Source organism: Perca flavescens, chromosome 3 (genome assembly GCF_004354835.1).
Source record: "Perca flavescens isolate YP-PL-M2 chromosome 3, PFLA_1.0, whole genome shotgun sequence".
In the NCBI taxonomy this organism is placed as follows: Eukaryota; Metazoa; Chordata; class Actinopteri; order Perciformes; family Percidae; genus Perca; species Perca flavescens.
Genome location: NC_041333.1, coordinates 34,280,563 through 34,299,814, shown reverse-complemented (window position 1 = coordinate 34,299,814; position 19,252 = coordinate 34,280,563). Strand labels below are relative to the sequence as shown.

The window sequence follows — 19,252 nt, the reverse complement described above, 5'->3', positions numbered from 1 at the left end:
AGGTTACTTTACAGAGGAATTCAAACTATTTCAACCCAGTCTAACTGCCTCCACACCCTCAAGTGTCAGTGCTCTGTGTGTCTGTGTGTGTGTATCACTATGTGTATGTGATTTTGCCCAAGAACAGACATTCTTTTAAGATGACTGTTCTCTACAGTACTAGTCAATTTTGTGCAGCATTTGACACGTATCCAGACAATCAACGTCCCAATTCAATTGCAATTCTACATACAATAATTTCATAGATATCAGGAATATACAGTGACTCAAAGAGTCAGATTAAATTACCAAAAGTAGGATGTTGTTAAAATTAGCTCCACTTCAACCAAAGACAATATTAAATTACCGCTCACATATTAATATATCAATGATCAGCATGATCTCTTGGGAAAGCGTATTAATAGCACGGCACTTTTTGCGTGTTATCACGACACATGTTTAGCTTTTCTCGTGTCATTAAAGCCTCGTTTTCACTCCCAACTCGTCACATAAGGACGCTTTGATCAGGAATCCTTAACGTTGCAGCTTTAAACACGTTATTACATTTATAAACTTATGTTTAGGCTAGAAATTTACTTTGTTAGGTTTAGGAAAACATTGTGGTTTGGGTTTAAAAAAAATATGTTTGTTAAGGAAATTAAGTTACGAACGTAAATGAAGTACCCAACGTAAAAAGTCACGTTCAGCGGTCTCCTGGGTGAAAGTCCTGTGTTGGTTGGACCTTTCCACCACCCTGACTCCCTCTATATGCAGACTTCTCGCTCTTTTTTTCACCTCACTTCCGGGTCAGTTGCTCTGGCCGTCTAATTTTGCCACAGATGTGTTTACAGTTGAAAGCCCGGTGCGACTACATGGCGTGGAATGACACGTGGAAAGCATAAAATGTGTTGTAATAACGCACAAAATGGCTTAAATTGGCATGTTATTTCGAAGACATTTCATGAGACCAGGACCTGGAAACAGTTTCCTTTGTTGTGTTGTGCTACTTGCAGCACGTTGAGCTCTCAAGGCCTCCGTACGATGTGTCAAAATGCATTTTCATGTATAATTGTATTACAATCAAAGACTGTATTATTATTATTATTATTATTATTATTATTATTAAGTTCAAAATGTTTTGCAGCACTAAAGCTTGGAATGTATCGTGCAATGCCATGAGCTTATCCTTGTCTTTGAGTTATTACTATTTTTATTGGGCTGTTAACACTAACATTAGCTCATAAAATGACTGCTGGCAGGGAAATAAAGCATTTTATGGCCTCCTATTAAATTTAAGAGTTGGCTTTAGACCTTTTGCTTTTGAGAAAAGACCCTCAGTTAAAGCTGCTGTAGGTAGGATTGTGACGATCCAGGACTTTGCCAACAAATTTGAACATCGACAACTTCTCAATCCCTCCCCCCACCAAAGTCCAAACCGTCTCCTAAGCCCCTCCCACACAAAGGAGTTTGACAGAACTGCCGGCATGTCGGACAACATTTTCAATAACTAAACACTAACACAAGGTTAACTTTACTCACCAACAGTAAAACAATGCTAACTATCAGGCTACTGTTAGCCATTTCAGCATCATATCAGACCGACCACTGTGCAAACGTTACTATCATCCTCACCAACGTAGCTTTGTGGACTTTTGACTACTAATAACCAAGTGAAAAATAAATCATTCATGGTAATTATGTTACCGGTCTAGAAGAAATGTGGCCACGTCTGCATCGTTCCCGGAGCTCACGCCACCTCTGAAAAGCCACTTCACCACCGGAGTTTTGGGAAACTTTTCTGCAGCTCGTGCACGGGGAAGGGGAGAATCCTATTATATGCGTGTACGTTCCTGAGCAGTGATTGACAGGCAGACAGACACCCCCTGTGGCCCTGATTGGAGAAAATCAACCGGGAGCGGTGGGATTTTGCCAATCGCACTACAGGCTGTAGGTGGTGCCAGAGGAGCTGGATTTTTTTATATTACATAATTCATGTAGTTCTACTGGAACATAGGGTCAGTTTCAGCAAATATGACAGAAAGTTACTTTTATAAGACTTACCTACTGCATCTTTAAAGATTGCAGGTTTAAACAAAACAATCTGCTTTGCTTGCTGCCCTATGCGAGATAAAATCCACACAAAGATATTCCAAAGGAAATTTAACTGTGGACTTCTGTGCTTTGCAGCATTTTGACTTCCCCCTGCCCAACCCTCTGCGGGTGTTTGAGATGGTGGTGGTGCCCCAGCAGGAGTACCCGCTGGTGTGTATCGGCGTCTCTCGGGGGTCCAGCCCCAACGTGCCCGTCACTGTGGAATACATCAACCTGAACTCCAACACGTCCTGGTTCACCAACTCTGGCCTGGGTAGGTTGATCCTGCATTATTACGTCCATTATAAGGGCTTTAGAGTGCAGTAGCTACGAACAAAAGGATCTAATTTCGCGGCATATGTTCCGCATTTAATAAATCCTTTAAATGTCTCTCTCTCTTTACCTTAAAGTGTGAGGCTTTCATTCTGTCCTAATCTACCAACAGATTGTAGTTTTAGCTATGTAAACATAGCACGCCTAGCTAAAACCTTTCTAGGCGGCAGAAATAATTTCATTTGTTGAGTTTAACATCAATGGTCAGAGCCAGAATCAGAGTAAAAGTGGTCCAATTTTGGATTGTGTGTGTGTGTGTGTGTGTGTGTGTGTGTGTGTGTGTGTGTGTGTGTGTGTGTGTGTGTGTCCTTGCAGAGAGACCTTGCCCAAATGTAGTTCAAGTAAACCAGTTGGACAGCAACTCCCTGCTCGTCCTCATAGAAAGTAAGTAATTCCTTTTAAAGTCTGTACCTAGCAGACCTAACATTGTTTGGGGTTTCCGTCTGTGGCTAAGGTGTCGAAAATACTCCCTTCAGCTCTGCCCATAACTGTGATGATAGGACTATAGTAGCGTGTGTAAAATCTTCATTATGTTCTGTCTAGTTCGACTGCATCCGTCTGTCTGTGGTATTCCAGCACTAAGCCTCTCTCCTCCACAGAGTCGGTACATATAGTCGGTCTGGAGGGGGAGCTGAAGAGCAACAGGCCTCTGACACATGAGACCACCTTCTCTCACGATGTTGAGTCTATAGGTGAGAACATCCAGCGACAAACCAGCAGTAACATTTACTCAAGTACTGGGCCTTAGTGCCTAAGTAAAAATTGTAATTAACATTTTAGGCAATTTACCTGACTATTTCTGCTACTTTACTCCACTACATCTCAGAGGTAGATATTCATAAATACAGATGACAGTTTTTCATCCCCTTCCTGTCCAGTGAAAACCATGTATCTCCAGATCTGTTGATGTTGAATGTTTATGATAAACTAAAGGATGAAGTGTTCCTTTACGCTTTGAGAAAGTTCTCCTACTTCTTAATCTAAATAAAGTGTTTAAAAAGCCTCTCAGATCAGCTGGAAAATGCATCGTCACAAAGCTGAAAACAGTTTTTCTGACACCATGAAAAGTTTTAAAACTTTTTAGAGATACGTGGTTCTCACAGGACAGCGATGCTACAAACATATGATGATCCCTTTAGAATATGATGCATTACTGTAGATTAAACTACCCAACAGTATATAAAGGAGCACAACCTTAAACATCTACAGCCATAAAATGCAACATACACATTAATGCAGCAGGAATATTAATCCACAAACATCAGATATAATAGGAAAACAAGGAACATTTTACTGCACAACAGGGCTTTTTTGATCACCAGCCAACATCGCTAGTAGATTTTTAAAGTTACCAGCTATTCAGATTCTCCACTAGCCAAATTCAGATCCTCCCTTCCATTATTTAGGGGCATATTGAAGATATTCCAAGGAATTTAAACCAGATAATGAGTGCCACTGAAGTTATTTAAGCATCCATGTTTCTCTCAATTGTTTTTTTATTTGGGTCGATGGCAGATATACATTAAAGTCTTATCCGGTTCAGCGTAGTTCGTAATCAATACTGCACACACGAGGCACGTAGCCACCGGTTATACGAAACGTCACAACATAGCGTTCATGGGAAATGTAGGATCAGTACTACAAGCAGTGCTGCCAGATAAAGATTACGTTTCCAAGCCAAATACACACAAAACCGCCCAAATTTCTTGGCGGAAAACAGACCAATCTGGCAACCGGGCCGATTCAAACAGACGCAGTGTTATTCGCTACATTGATCACCAGCCAAATTGGCTAGTAACTTTACAATGTTACGGGTTGGCTGGCGGGTGTCAATTTAAAGCCCTGCTGCACAATGAATACTAATAATAGGGTAAAATAAGGTTTTGAATGCAAGACTTTTACTTGTAGTGCTGTATTTTCACAGTGTGGTATTGGTACTTTTACTTAAGTGAATGATCTGAATACTTCTTCCACCACTGCAAACCAGTGATGGTTAAAATTGTAGATGATTAAAAGTCACCATTTACTGTGTGTCTGTCCGGTCCAGTGTATTTTGAGGAGACGCTGCTGGCAGTGTGGCGTCACGGCTGGCAGAGGATAAGACAAAGTTTTACCGAGATGCTGGAGGAAACCACCGACCCCAGAAAGATCTACCGACTGGTGCAGTCCGACAGGTACGGCACCTCGTCACTCTTTGCTGTGGTGTTCGTGTTTACCGATTATTTTTCTTTTCATTAGGGGTGTTGAAATGAATCACTGCATCGATGCATCGCGATGCGGACGTGGCCCATTCAGATCATAATCGATTACAGCCTACTGATGTTACTTATTGATTTTCCGGTTGTTGCTTCTTTTGTCTGCTGTGTTCAGACTCCGCTACATTCAGAAATTGTCTTTTTTAAGAGCAGAAACAATAAAAAGGGGAATTCATATAAATACGACTGCTTGAATTTGTTGATGAAAACCATGTGTAGCAATATATAATAATATTGAGAAGGTGACGCATTGGGATGCATCGTGATATCACCGCTATCAACGCTTCCTGTCAACCGAAGCGTTGACAGGATAATCATAATCGAATCGTAAGACCAGTGAAGATTCACACCCCTACTGTTCAGTGCCTTCCGTTGCTACTGCCGACTTATTAGCTCGTATCGGCCATTAGAGAGCCATGAAATAGTATGTGGTATGTAGGCTACATACTTGTTGCCGCATTGTTTTTTAGACTTGCATCCAGAAAAGAGTTTATAATCAAATCCATTTCAAATTTAACAACCATTAACAACTGTTGGACATTGATTAAGGTTGCTATTTATTTTTACACAATGATTAACATTTAGAGTAATCTATACTATACAGTTCTGTTTGGGTTATCCATTGTGAATAGTCATGGAAATTGTATTAATGGTCCTTGAAAAGTCATGAAAAGGTTTTAAATGTTGTCCATTAAAATGTGTGGTAACCCTGTATTCTAGATTTGCGTCGTGGACAGAAACATTCACGTCACCCTATCCAATCATAACTTACATTTGCATGAAGTTTATGCAGGTTGTATCAGTGCTCGACATCCTCTGACCTCCCTAACTTTCTCACTGCAGGATGGTCGTCTTGGAGACGCGTTCGACCGATGACCCGGTGGGGCTGTCCAACCTGTACGTCCTGGAAATTGCTGAGAACTATGTCATGCTGCCCTGACTCTCATGTCTGCTGGCATAGGGCATCATGGGAAACTCCCACTAATGCCTCCATGCAGAACTTCCATCATTAACTCTGAGGGATCATGGACGCCACAGTGTTTTATTTTCTAATGGGAGAAGAGGAGATACAGTATGTCAGAAAGAAGTGATGTGCAGGATGTTGCAAATTCATGCTGACCCAAGAGGATTGTTGTGTTGTTGCTTCCAATCTGGGAAAGTCCGCTCTTATTTATGCTGATTTCAACGTGTGAGATCCAGAACAACCTCCAGTATTCAGACACATGAGAAAACCCTAAACAAACAGTGAAGGAAGGTCCTCCTCTCATACTTAAGAGGAGTATCTCAGTTGATCACAGCAACAGCAGCTGCCTGCAGGGAATGAAAAATGTGGCTTCCAGAATATGCCACATACAAGCATAAAGGACTGGATGGCCTGTGTAGTTTGTAACCTAGGTCTGTATTTCAGATATACACACTTCTCACTGCCGTTACACTGTAATAAAATGAATTAACAAAAGATGAAGTGAACTTTACTGATCTTGGAGCAGAAATGGTAAATGAGAGGTGAAAGTTATTACCTCCGCTAAGGAGGATATGATTATTGACATATGCTCGGTTTGTCTGTTTGTTAGTTTGTCAGCAAGATTACAGAAAAACTATATGACTGGTTGTCATGAAACTTGGTGGAAGGGTGTAGCATGGGCCGAGGAAGAATCCATTCAATTTTGGAGTGGATCTGAGTCACAGGGCAGATACACACATTTCCTTTCACTTTTGTTAACATTGCAAAGCATTTGTGCAGTATTCATGTGGTGTCAGAACAATAGGAAAAAATAGTTACCAATCCTATTTCAAGGCGCACATAATCCGTTTTTCTTTGCTTTTTGTTGTCACGCAAATACTGGAAATTATAATAATATTTGCATCTCATTTCAAGCCATTGCGTTCCATTTTAGGTTGTGCATAATTTGTTTTTATTTGAATTAATTTTCTCCGGGGCAGCAATATCTTTTAAATATTTAACAGATGAATATGAACAGGACAATGTCCTGTTTCTGCAATTCAAATCAAGACATATCTGGTGGCACTTATCTCTTTTCATAAGAACATGCTCGAGTAATTTTACATTTTAAAGATGTACCAACAAAAACTTAGTGGCTAAGTATATCAGTATTGTAAATGTAGGCCTACTTAACATTGTGCAGTAAAATGTTTTGTGCTTGTTTTTCTTGACCATACATCATGTGGTCCTGTTGGGTGTCACTGGGCAGCAGTGGTGAATAACTAAGTACATTTACTCAAGTGCTGTACTTATAAGTACAAATTTGAAGTACTTGAGTCTTTTCTTTTGATGCCACTTTCTTATTCTACTCCACGGCAGTTCAGAGAGAAATATTGTACTTTTTTACTTCACTACATTAATCTTGACAGCTTTAGTTACTAGTCAGTTTACAAATTGAGATTTTTTTGGTACACAAAACACATGTAATTTATAAAATAAGATGTTTTATTATAAACTAAACTACCCAATAATATGAAGGCCTACAAGTAGCCTACAGCTGAAATGATTAGCCGATTTAACACTTACTTGATTGACAGAACTGTTTTGATCGTTTCCAGTTTCTAAAAGGTGAGGATTTTTCTGCATTGATTACTTTAAGTACATTTTCCTGATGATACTTTTCAATGCAATCCAACTTTATTTTTAAAGTACATTTAAAAGTAACAGTTGAGCCAAAGTGCTGCACAGTCATACAGCAAAAAAGGATCACAGTAACAGAGACACAAAATTCTTACTATAAAAATAATAAATAAAAAACATAATACAAAAAACATTTTCAATGCAGGACATTTACCTGTAACAGAGCAATTTTTACAGTGTGTTATTAGTACGTTTTCTTAAGTAAAGGATCAATGCTTCTTCCATATTTGCTGGGCGGTTAAATGATACACGCTGTCCGGGGCTGGATCATGGATGTAGGGCTGGATGCCCTCTCTTTGCCCCCGACAAATCAGTGGGAGTGCGCAGTGCCAGGCCGGGCCAGCAGCAGCAGCAGCAGCAGCAGCAAACAGCAGCCGCCGTAAACGCATCATCGCACGTAACGTTACCTATTGAACGTAACGTTACTTTACGCACACTGGATGAACGGAGGCAGAGACCCGGTCGAGGACTCGATGATGATGCTTACACCGGCTCAGAAGGGCTTTCTCTCGGGGTTTATTTGCCAGACAGCAGCAGTTTGGGCTCCGGTACTGGTGTAAAATGCACTGGAACAGACCGGGTGTGCTGGTCGGCCTAGCTGATCTCGGCTGCTCGGCTTCGCCTCTCACATATTTATTCTAGTACTTTTTGATTGTAGCGTTTATTATTTCCAGGTCAAAAAAAATCAGTTTCCTGTGCGGCTTGTTTGTACTAAAAAAAATGGCCGGAGATGGCGGCACTCTGAAGGATATCAATGAGATTAAATCCCAGTTCCGGACCAGAGAGGGCTTCTACAAGCTGCTCACCCTCTCGGACTCGCAGCAGCGGGGCGGACTGCCGCGGGGTCCGTCCGCTGGAGCCACGCTGGGCCCTGGAGGTGGACCCGGTCCGATAGCCGGCGGAGGGGTCGGGCTGCTGCAGGGGCCGGGGGCTGCCGCCGCCGCCGCGGCTGCCGCGGCTGCCGCTGCTGCTGCCGCCGCCGCCGCCTCCTCCTCTTCCAATGCCGCAGCCAACTCCTCTCCAGCGGGCTTCCTGCCGCCCGTCCGGGTCTCTATGGTCAAGCTGCAGCCCGAAGACCCGAGCGAGGACTCGGAGAGGGTGTGCTTCAACATCGGCAGGGAGCTGTATTTTTACACGTACACCAACATCAAGAAGGTGAGCCTGTTCTCCTCCTCCTCTTCCTCCTCCTCTGTATGACAGATTGGATGGTCAGGGTTAGCTTAGCATGCTAACCTGCTCCGCAAATTAGATGCTCCCATTTCATCATGTTTTCAAACGGAGGTTCTGGGGCTGCTCGTGCCGCACAGGGCAGGCGAGCATTTGTCACATATGACATCTTTATTTGCTTTGCAATGCGACATGATAATGTGCGTGTGAACAAACAGTGAATGGTGCATCATGCACACGGATGCACAGTTCAATGGACGCTGCAGGGGGGGGGGGGGGGGCAACAGTGTTACTATACGAGCAGGAAACAGAGACAGGAAGCCACTGACTTCAGCCCACTCAATGAAACCATGTGAACTAAAAGTAGTTTATTCTCCTCTGAATGTTTAATATACATATTTGTTACTCCTCAACAGTGGCGGGTTGTATCAGAGTACATTTGACTTCTGAGTATTTCCATTTTTATGCAACTTTATACTTGTATATTATACATCTCAGAGGGAAATATTGTACTTTTTGTCTGACAGCTGACAGTTCCTTTTCAGATTACACATCCTTCCTGTCAAGTAAAAACCATGCATCTCCAAAATTTGGTGATTTTTGATTGATTTTTTTATAATTTGAAGGATGGTTTTAGAACGTTAAATAAACTATTAGAATAATCTGTATAATTGCCAATGATTTTAATGTAGGCCTACTGAGTTACAAAAATAACTTCTCACACATGATGTGATACATCCCTTCACAGAGGTCAGGGAGTTGTATATTTACTTGTCCTCCAGTTTCTCCTCACTCAGCTTGTTTTTAGCATTGCTAGCTTTCACCAAGGATTGTTTTTAGAGAGCTGGAAGTGCAAGCAGCAAGCTGCAACACTTGTTTCTTAATGAGGAATACTAATAACCCACTTAAGAGGAACTGGAGGACAAATGTAAAAAGCTTCTCCTCCTCTAAGGTGACATGGATCAATGAGGGAAAATGTTGCAACTGCCTACCTTCCTTAAATGTCAAGGGTTTTCTTTCACTGCCCACTGTTCATGATTTCATCTTGTCTGTGTCATAATGAAATGACTTCAAAAGTACAATAAATGGCCTTCATTTGCCAGGAATTTGTATCTTTATGACTGATGATGCACACATGTAGATGGCTAAGTTGGCTCACATGCAACAGACTGAAGCTACATGTCATGATGTCACCATCGCCATACTGTACATTCAGCATTCATGCAGTATAACATTTAATTTATATTCCATATCCTCAAAATTCAGGGGTTCAAAATCTTATTTATGTCAAAGAATATTAAGAAGAGATTTAGTTTTTTAAGTTTGTACTAATGATTTATCTATGAAATCATCCTCCGGCACATTTACATTTAATCCGCACAGATGCAGCATGTTTTTCCTCTCCTGCAACTGACTCTGATACCTAAAATCAAGATGCCAATACAAAGTACAGATCCAACATCTGCCATTAGGGCTGCAACCTAGGGTTATTTGTATTGTCGATTTAATCTGTTGAATATTTTCTCGAATAATCGATTAGTTGTTTGGTCTATAAAATGTCTGAAAATTGTGAAAAATGTCAATCCGTGTTTCCCAAAGCCCAAGAAGACGTTCTCAGATGTCTTGTTTTGTCCACTACTCAGATATTCAGTTTACTGTCACAGAGAAGTGAAGAAACTAGAAAATATTCACATTTAAGAAGCTCACTCAATTTTGTACTTCTTTGTAGCTCTATTTGCCATGTAGTGATGTATAAGAAGTGGTGGATTTACTATGCAAATGTAAAAAATGCTCTGGGTTGTTTGCATTTCTTTAAACCAATCCCAATCATCTTGGGCGGCACTAAGCTCCGGACTCAGCGAAGGTGGCTCTGCTAAATGGTCTCAGGAAACTTGTTTTGGTGGAACATTTGCCCACTGCAAAAGGAAACGGCCCACACAATATTAAATTAAGGTAACCGTTCATACAGTACAGTAACGTGAGCTATTTAAATTACCTGGTTACATGGTTAAATATATTCTGCTCTTACCAGTGTATAGCCGTGTGTACTGTGTGTCCACAGCAATCCCACCAGCCGGTCCTTGTTAGAGAGTAAATGCCTTAAACATATTTGTAAATCTTGACAATCCTTCCCCGAAAGAAGCAAGCAGGCCGGCCTGGTTGCACGATCCAAATTTTCTTTAAAACTTGCCATTTTTAGCATGTAGCTTGCTAGCTCGAAGTTTGTTGCTTCCCGAAGCGAAGGGATTTTGAGAATGGCAATACACAGAAAGCGGAAGGCGGGGGGCATCAATGTCAGGCTTTATCCTGGAAGTGTACTAACGTTGATCCAGAATAGCATCTATAAGACCATGGATGTATTATAAGACCGAGATGCACCGTGCTTTCAACTGCTCTGCTGCAGCGCTGTGAGTCCACATATGGTCAGGGTGGATGGATGGGTCAAACAATCACAGGACTTCACCCAGGAGATGGCTGTACGTGTCTCATGTGAAACCAAAAGTCAACGCTGACTTATTTTAGCTTATGTTATCTTAACTTACGTAGGTTACATGCTTAATTAACGTCACGTATGTTCGTTACCTAACAAATATACTTATTTTAACCCAAACCAATATCTTTTCCCAAACCTAACCAAGTTGTTTTATTGCCTAACCCTAACCCCAGCCAACCTAAAAACATGACGCCAAGGGGTCCTGACCAAGCGGTCGTATGTGATGAGTTGGGAGTGAGAATGTGTTGACAAACACTGAACCACTTTTAGCTTGATCTAATCATTTCATGTGAAGCTATCGAAGTTGCCACTTTGTGTTTGTTTTGCACGCAGAACGAGGACTGTGGATTTTGTCCCCCATCACTTACATGTGCAGCGCATGAGTACAACAAGCAAAACCTGTTTCAATGTTCACATGGGCACCTTGTTTTTAAGACAGACGAGGACAGTGTTTAGATCTCAGCCGTTGCAGTTTTTCTGCCAGTAAATTGTGTTTTATAGGGCATGATGAGTAGATTCTTTTTTTAGTGTCGTGGTTGATTGTAACCCCCTTCCAGCACTGTGAGGCCATGTATATTTAAATCTTGGCAGCAAGGACTATAGACTTTAACAAACCCTCAGAGACCTTTCGGTGGGCTGTCTATGGGTACACCAACAACATGAGCATCAGAGTGTTTTCATTCTGGAAATACTACTGCAGCCATGTTGTTTTCTGGTCTTTTTTGGTGGATAGAAACCTCATCGGTCTCTGATTCTTGTTTGATGGATTTCTCCCTGTACGGGAGAAAACTTTGCTGTAGCTAGCTGCTGTGGATTTATCTCAAAGGAATTTTTTTTTTTTTTTTGTCATCTACGCTTGATGATCATTTGTCGAAATAGAAATCGCCTAATGCTAAATTGGCCCAGAAATGTAAGATACATTGTCAGCAGATGTCTGTAACTGTGATAAATTGTTGTGTGGACTCTTGCTTTTAAATGGATCCTGTGGAACAAATAAAACCCCTTTGAGGACCTTTTGAACGTCCCTGAAACCCACTTTGTGATAACTTGACTCTTCTCGGCGTGCTTCACAGTTTCTCTTTCTCCAATCTGTCTCATCTGCAGGCTGTAGACCTCAGTAAGCCGATAGACAAGAGGATCTACAAGGGGACTCAGCCAACATGTCACGACTTCAACCAGTACTCTGCCACAGCGGAGAGTGTAGCTCTCATCGTGGGTTTCTCTGCCGGACAGGTCCAGTATCTCGACCCCATCAAGAAGGAGACCAGTAAACTCTTCAATGAGGAGGTATTGTATTTGTCTGTTTTCTTCTTGTGTTGTTAAAAAGTCGCGGGGGTTGCAGCTCTGTGTGTTGTCGTGATTTAAAATCTGCTGCTTGAATGCAACAGAAGTCATTTGTCATTCTTGTATCGATTTCTTTTCTGCCCTAGTTTGGATGCTGTGATGTAGCCTAGACGTCTTCAGCGTTTATCCCTTTAACATTCATTTACTGCGTCTCCTGAACTGCCTCTTTCTTTTTAATGGGATTCTCTTTAATGGGATTCCCAATTCAATTAGGAGATTAAAGGGGTATGTGTGCACGACTGCATGCAGATAGACTTTGTGTTTAGGTGTCTCCTGAATCTGTTCACCTCTGTGGGATTTTCTTTTAAATCTTTCTTCTCTCATCTTCCATCCGCTGGTCTGTCTCTGCTGCAGCTTGTTTCTTGATCTCTGCAAACCTTCTCTCTCTCCCCATGTTTCTCTGCTTCTCTCAATAGATTTTTTTTTTTTTTTGGTCACACATTTTGCTAGCAATGAGGTGTCCACATCAAAGCACAAACAAGTGTTTGTAATCTCTTAATTTTTACTCTTCTCTTCCCATTCCTCCACTCTTTCATCTCCTCTTCCATTGCTGCCGCTTTCCCATGTTTCTCGAAATCTCTCTCCTTATCTTTCCTCTCTACACCTCCTTCCTGTTTTACAGAGGTTGATAGACAAATCCAAGGTCACATGTCTAAAATGGCTTCCCAAGTCTGAGAACCTGTTCCTGGCCTCCCATGCCAGCGGCCACCTCTACCTCTACAACGTGGACCACTCGTGTGGCACCACGGCCCCGCAGTACTCTCTGCTGCGGCAGGGAGAAGGCTTCACCGTCTACGCCTGCAAGACCAAGACGCCGCGCAACCCGTTGTTACGATGGGCCGTGGGCGACGGAGGCCTCAACGAGTTTGCTTTCTCCCCGGATGGCGTGCATGTGGCATGCGTGGGCCAGGACGGCTGCCTGCGTGTCTTCCACTTTGACTCGATGGAGCTGCAGGGGGTGATGAAGAGCTACTTCGGCGGGCTGCTGTGTGTGTCCTGGAGCCCCGATGGGAAATATCTCGCCACCGGCGGAGAGGATGACCTGGTTACTGTCTGGTCATTTGCAGAGAGCCGCGTGGTTGCAAGAGGTCACGGCCACAAGTCCTGGGTCAACGTGGTGGCGTTTGACCCCTTCACGACTTCCCTGGAGGACGAGGAGCCGATGGAGCTCAGCGGCAGCGAGGAGGACCTCCACCAGGGAGCGCCAAACAACTCCATGCACTTCGGCCGGGTCCGAACGAGCAGCACGTTGTCGCGTCTCTCTCGGCACAGCTCTAAAGGTGGCGGTTCGGCGTCGGTCACGTACCGCTTTGGCTCGGTGGGCCAGGACACCCAGTTCTGTCTGTGGGACTTGACAGATGACGTCTTATACCCACGGCTGCCGCTGTCCCGCGCCTTTACTAACACTTTTGGGCCCTCGCTGTCCAACTCGGGCAGCGGGGGGGTCAACAGTACCTCAGTTGGGGGCGGAGGTGCAACGGTTGAGGGGCACCATCATCCGCCTAACACGAACACCGGCACCACCAACCCTCCAACCCTCCCCTTACCGCTTCCTCGCTCCCTGTCCCGCTCCAACTCTCTGCCCCACCCTGCCGTGGCGAATGTCTCCAAGGGCCAGGGCGCCTCGGAGGGCGGCGGGGGAGGCGGGGGAGGCGGGGGGAGCAGCGGAGGAGGAAACAGCACCCCGTTCAGCATCGGCCGCTTCGCCACGCTGTCCCTCCAGGAGCGCAAGTCGGACAAGTCCGGGTGCAGCAGCGGGGTGGAGAAGGAGCACAAGAGGTACCACAGCCTGGGCAACATCAGCAAAAGCAACGATAAGATCAACGTGGCGCCGAGGAGCAACCGGCTGGACGCCGCCAAGGTCCTGGGCACCACGCTGTGCCCACGCATGCACGAGGTGCCCCTGCTGGAGCCGCTGGTGTGCAAGAAGATCGCACACGAGAGGCTGACAGTCCTGGTGTTCATGGACGACTGCATCATCACCGCCTGCCAAGAGGGTCTCATCTGCACCTGGGCGCGGCCGGGGAAGGCGGTAAGTCTTCAGTTAACCCTTTCAGGAGAAAAACATTGGATTAGGAAGTACGTCAATGCTTTGGCTACAACTAACAATTATTTATTATTATGGTTAAATTCATGATTAGAGAATAATGGTGTTTTTCGTTTTCGTTGGTTTATCGTTCAGTCAGTTAAAGAAGTATTTTACCGCTGGAAAGAGGGTCTTTTTTTTTTTTTTTTTTTTTTAAAAAATTGGATGTCTATGCAGTAGAATGGCGCAAACATTTTTGAAATTGGAGCTACATGGCCAGAGAAAACTGAGAAAAGGGGCTGTGGTATCTCCAGTTTGCTTCCTGTTTACAAGATATCGTATTTCAGCCAAAAATGTTTCTGAAAACATTTCAGGCGAGAAGTAGGCAATACAGTAACCAAATCGTGGTGCATATTTGATCAGCACTGTCTAGTTTGACAATTGAAATCAGAGAGAGAGAGAGAGAGAGAGAGAGAGGCAGCTTTCTCTTGATTCACTTCTATACTGTTTGTGTCCGTATGCGAAAATACAATCTGTTCGAGCGACAGCTCTCCGAGTCATCCTGTGTTTTTCTGCTGGCCTGGGAGTAAGGAGATCTGGGCGCTGGTAAGATGGAGGGAAATGTAACGTAGTTGATTTACACATACCATCATTGTTATGATACAAAGTTGGTTGAATGCCGGCAAAATATCACTTTAAATTGCAAAACTGTATTGATACACAAGACGCCAAGTATTGATCTATTATTATACATGTGTTGGTCAGTCTGTCTGCTTGACGATCCAATTTTGCAGCAATAAAAGTGAAGTGAGATGAACAAACAGAGAAATGTGTCTTTTTAGATTAAAAAGATGTTGACAAAGTTTCCTTTTGGGGACATAATTTGAAATTGAGAAAAATTTAAAGTTGGAAAAAAGAAATACATAATCAATATTTTCTCGGTCTGATTGTCTCTAGTGTCTAACTTTTCCTTTTTCATGTTTTGTCTCTCTGATCAGAACTTGACAGCACAGAACGGGAACTCTCCGAGCGGCACGGTGGTATAGCTGGAGGAGAAGCTTTGCACTCATCCCTCCCTCCCTCCCTCCCTCCATCTCTCCACCGATCCTGAAATATGTCAAGCTAAGGGCCAACAACCAGCCACTGTACCCTACCTACCACTGCAGTATTAAACCGCCAGTATAACCCTCCGTACCCGACACCACCCACACCCTTGGCCCTACGGATTTCGCTCACATGTCGGCCAGTTCGGTGGGAAACACTTCCCGAATCGTCAAACTTTAGGGAGGCTTTCCCACCTTGTGGGAAGTTTATCTCTGATGCTTCGCCTCCCCCCTGCCCGTCTCACCTCACCCCTCCGTGATTCTCCGCAGAAAGACCTGCATCAAACAAACGGAGATTGTCTCTCCTCCTGGTCTGCAGCCCTGAAGCACCAAGGAGCGAGGCTCCATCCGTCTCACATCTGATCCCTCCCGTTGTCCCATTCATGCAAAAGACACAGCAAAAGCCACGGCCGTTGTATTTAAGTTATTTATTTTATCAATGTGTAATAATTTATAATGTAAATACTGAAAATACTCTACGAATATGAAAAAGGACAAACGTGTATGGAAATGATGACTCGACGACAAGGAAGGGGAAAAAAACGGAAAGATGAAGAATATTAATATATGAAGATCCTTCTATTGTACATGGCAACCACAAGTAAAAAAAAAAAAAAAAAAAAAGAAAAAAGTGAACATCTGCTGTTTTAGGGAACTTGAAGATGTCAATGGGTTTTTATTTAGTGTGTCCAGTTTGTCCCTGAAAGCAAGCTGGCGGAAGCATTTTCGGGTCCAGTGGGACTCCTTTTAGAGAGACGAGTCGAGCACAGAGAGGCTGCTGGCTGTACAGCTGACTGACCGAGTTAATGGCTCTGAATAATGTTAATTCTCCTGGACAAACAGCGACTTAATGAATAACGAACACACATACACACACACACTCTTGCACATTCCCTACGTAAAGCAGGCTCACACACACACACACACACACACACTGTTGCACATTCCCTACATAAAGCAGGCTCTCACACACACACACACACACACACACACACACACACATTCCCCTCAAGGTGTAGCATCACATATACTGTATCTTCATTCCTGTTGCACCTGAATTGCCTCTTGCAAGAATTTGCACATACAATAAATCCACAGTCCATCCTTAGCTGCCTGATGAGTGACTTAAGGGATGTTATTGTCTTGTCTGATCTAACTCCTGTCCCAGGGTTCAAAATTAGCACCATTTGCCAGCCAAATGCTGGTAAAATATGCAAGTGGCTGGTAGATTTTCTTTACCCACCAATCAAAAAGAACACTGGTGATCTATTGAGTGGCTGGTTAAATGTAATCATTCACTAGCCCTTTGGCTGCTGGATGAAAAAGTACATTTTGAACTGCCCTGTGCAGAAAAAGCTCCCTCCTTTCACTGGATATGTTGGGTGGCAGAGGATTGAAAAGGTGTACATCTTCTACGTCAAGATTTGGATTTCTTTTCTTTTTCTTTTGATTCTGCTTATCGAATTCCAGTGCTTATTGAGTCTTTGCTCAGATTCCTGAAATATTTCATTAAGAAAAGAAAGCAAAAATATGTTTGACGCAAAAAACGCCTATTTTTTTTTATTTTTTTGTTTGCAGATTCTGGGCTGCCTGCCATAAACCTGCCAAAAAGGTGTTTTGTGATTATTTTTTGATTAAAAGGTAAAATAAAGATAAAAGTATTCTTTAATAAGTTTTTGCCGTTTTAAATTTGTTTTGACTGGAGTCTGACGTGCAAAGATTAGCTGATTTTGAGGCATTATAAACATGACAGGTAGACATAAAAAAACAAAAAACTCTTCTACTTCCTGGCCTAATAATCACACGGAATGTTTTCTCTTTAACTTCATTACTCATTCGGACATTGTGTTGTTGTTTTTCAGACTGGTCTGGTCACATGTCTTTTTTATTTTATTTTCTCCACACAGTGGCTGCAGTGGTGGTTTATAAGAGCAGTTCATTTTTTTTCTCACCTTTCCCAATTTTAGAGTTTTCAGCGACTGTCTGTCAGTTTGAACAGACAGTCATGGTTCTTAGAGAAGGCATCCTACTCATCATCAGGTCAAAATTATAATTTGTTCAACATTTTTGGTTTATGATAAAATACCTGCAAAACTAATAACCTCCGTATCGGTCTCAGTTGTACTAAGCAAATGTTAGCATGCTAACATGCTGAACTAAGACGAACGTGGTAAACAGCCTTGCAAACTGTTGGCTTGTTGGTTTGTGTAGAGCACACAGAGCTGACCGCAAAGAGGCAACAGGTCGTAAACTGTCACAAACTGCAGTAAAAAACACATATTCCAAATGCGCTGTACACAAAGAATGCCCCTAAAACCGGAATAATACCACCATATCCCACGTCTTAATCATAAAATGCTGCATTTGGAATAAGGCCTAATTCGGAAATCTGCTGTTTACATGACCCGTATCTATTTTGAGATATTAGTGTTCAGGTAAATGTAGTCGGGTGTCTTTTGTGACGCTCCTGTCTGCCGTGTTGTAAACATGATGCATATGTGATGGCACTGTGGATCCACGTGTTATTTTCAGGAATCGATTAGCTGAATTGAAAAAGCACGCCAAATAACGAAAAATGGATTGATAATAATTTGGTTAACTAGTTCTCGATGCCTCGCTGATAACCTGCACTCCAAACTATTTCTTTTCACTTCTGCCCGCTTTCTGAACATCTGTCCGTTTTTGTTTTTTGTCTTATTTTGGGCCCTAACAAATTACCGACATACAACTGTGATCGCTCAGTTGGAAGCTCACAGTTCCACAAGCGGCCAGGGTTTTTATCAGCCTGTTGTGAGTGATTAGAGCTACATGTGTGACATTACATCCTAAAAAAAATAGCAGAGCAACTTCCAGCCCTGCAGGAAGCACAAGCTTCAGGTTTCCTAGCGCCGTGTCGGAGCCGGTGGGAGGGCCTGGATGCAGCCAGGGCTTCACGTTGACTTTTTGGCTCCTAGTGGTTTCCCAAAGTTACTATATAGCCACTCAGCATTGTCGCTAGCCACAATTATCTGGGAAATTACGCTTTTATTCTATTAAAGTTGACTATGGTGTGCTACAATTTACTTGAAGAACTAGATTTACAACTCTTTTAAATGTAAATGTCCACTGTATACTCACTCAAATCAAGGTGTCATAAGGTTAAAGTCATTTCTGCCTTTTACTGGATAGGACAGCATGGATATGAAAGGGGAGAGACATGCAGAGATATCACAGGTTGGACTCGAACCCTCTGCGTCGAGGAAATAACCCTCTACGTACGTGCGCCCGGTCTACCAACTGAGCTAACCCGGCCACATGTAACGCTCCATTTGTATGAAAACATGCAACTGATTATGGCCTAAATAAAAAGAGTCCTACTGCTATTGCATGAGTGGTGCACGGGTGTAGAAGATTCATTCAAAGTGGTTTGGAGCAAGAGCTCGCGTGTCAATCAAGTGGAGCAGCTGGCAGTCCGAGTCCGACCTGTGATATCTCTGCATGTCTCTCCCCTTTCATATCCATGCTGTCCTATCCATTAAAAGGCAGAAATGCCCCCCCAAAAAAAAAAAAAATCTTTAAAAAAAAAGGAACTTTAACCTTAGCGATGACACCTTGATTTGAGTGAGTATACAGTGGACATTTACATTTAAAAGAGTTGTAAATCTAGTTCTTCAAGTAAATTGTAGCACACCGTAGTCAACTTTAATAGAATAAAAGCGTAACCGTGACCAGTGTTAGAATAATCTAGTTATAAAGGCCTGTATGCCACTCGCCAAAGTTACACGCCACTGCCAAATTCTACCCGTATTTGGTGAGTGGGCGGGTGCTAATGTCAAG

General features: G+C 42.9%; 2 protein-coding genes across 2 annotated transcripts in view; both read left to right on the top strand.

Annotated features, from left to right (window-relative positions):
- The window catches only part of map4k1 (mitogen-activated protein kinase kinase kinase kinase 1), a 44,517-nt gene extending 38,435 nt beyond the window's left edge, over positions 1-6,082 (top strand). Inside the window, exons 28-32 of the mRNA XM_028574024.1 lie at positions 2,167-2,344; positions 2,719-2,787; positions 3,003-3,095; positions 4,451-4,577; positions 5,502-6,082. Of these exons, the coding sequence (XP_028429825.1) occupies positions 2,167-2,344; positions 2,719-2,787; positions 3,003-3,095; positions 4,451-4,577; positions 5,502-5,598 (564 nt within the window). The 3' untranslated portion in view covers positions 5,599-6,082. The remainder of the gene's footprint in view (positions 1-2,166; positions 2,345-2,718; positions 2,788-3,002; positions 3,096-4,450; positions 4,578-5,501) is intronic.
- Positions 6,083-7,690: 1,608 nt separating this feature from the next.
- On the top strand, positions 7,691-18,437 carry zmp:0000000529 (WD repeat-containing protein 20). The gene is made up of 5 exons (XM_028573885.1): positions 7,691-8,146; positions 8,312-8,457; positions 12,068-12,250; positions 12,930-14,339; positions 15,332-18,437. Exons 1-5 carry the CDS (start codon positions 8,023-8,025, stop codon positions 15,377-15,379), a joined length of 1,911 nt encoding a protein of 636 aa, XP_028429686.1. The 5' UTR covers positions 7,691-8,022; the 3' UTR covers positions 15,380-18,437.
- The last annotated feature ends 815 nt before the right edge of the window (positions 18,438-19,252 follow it).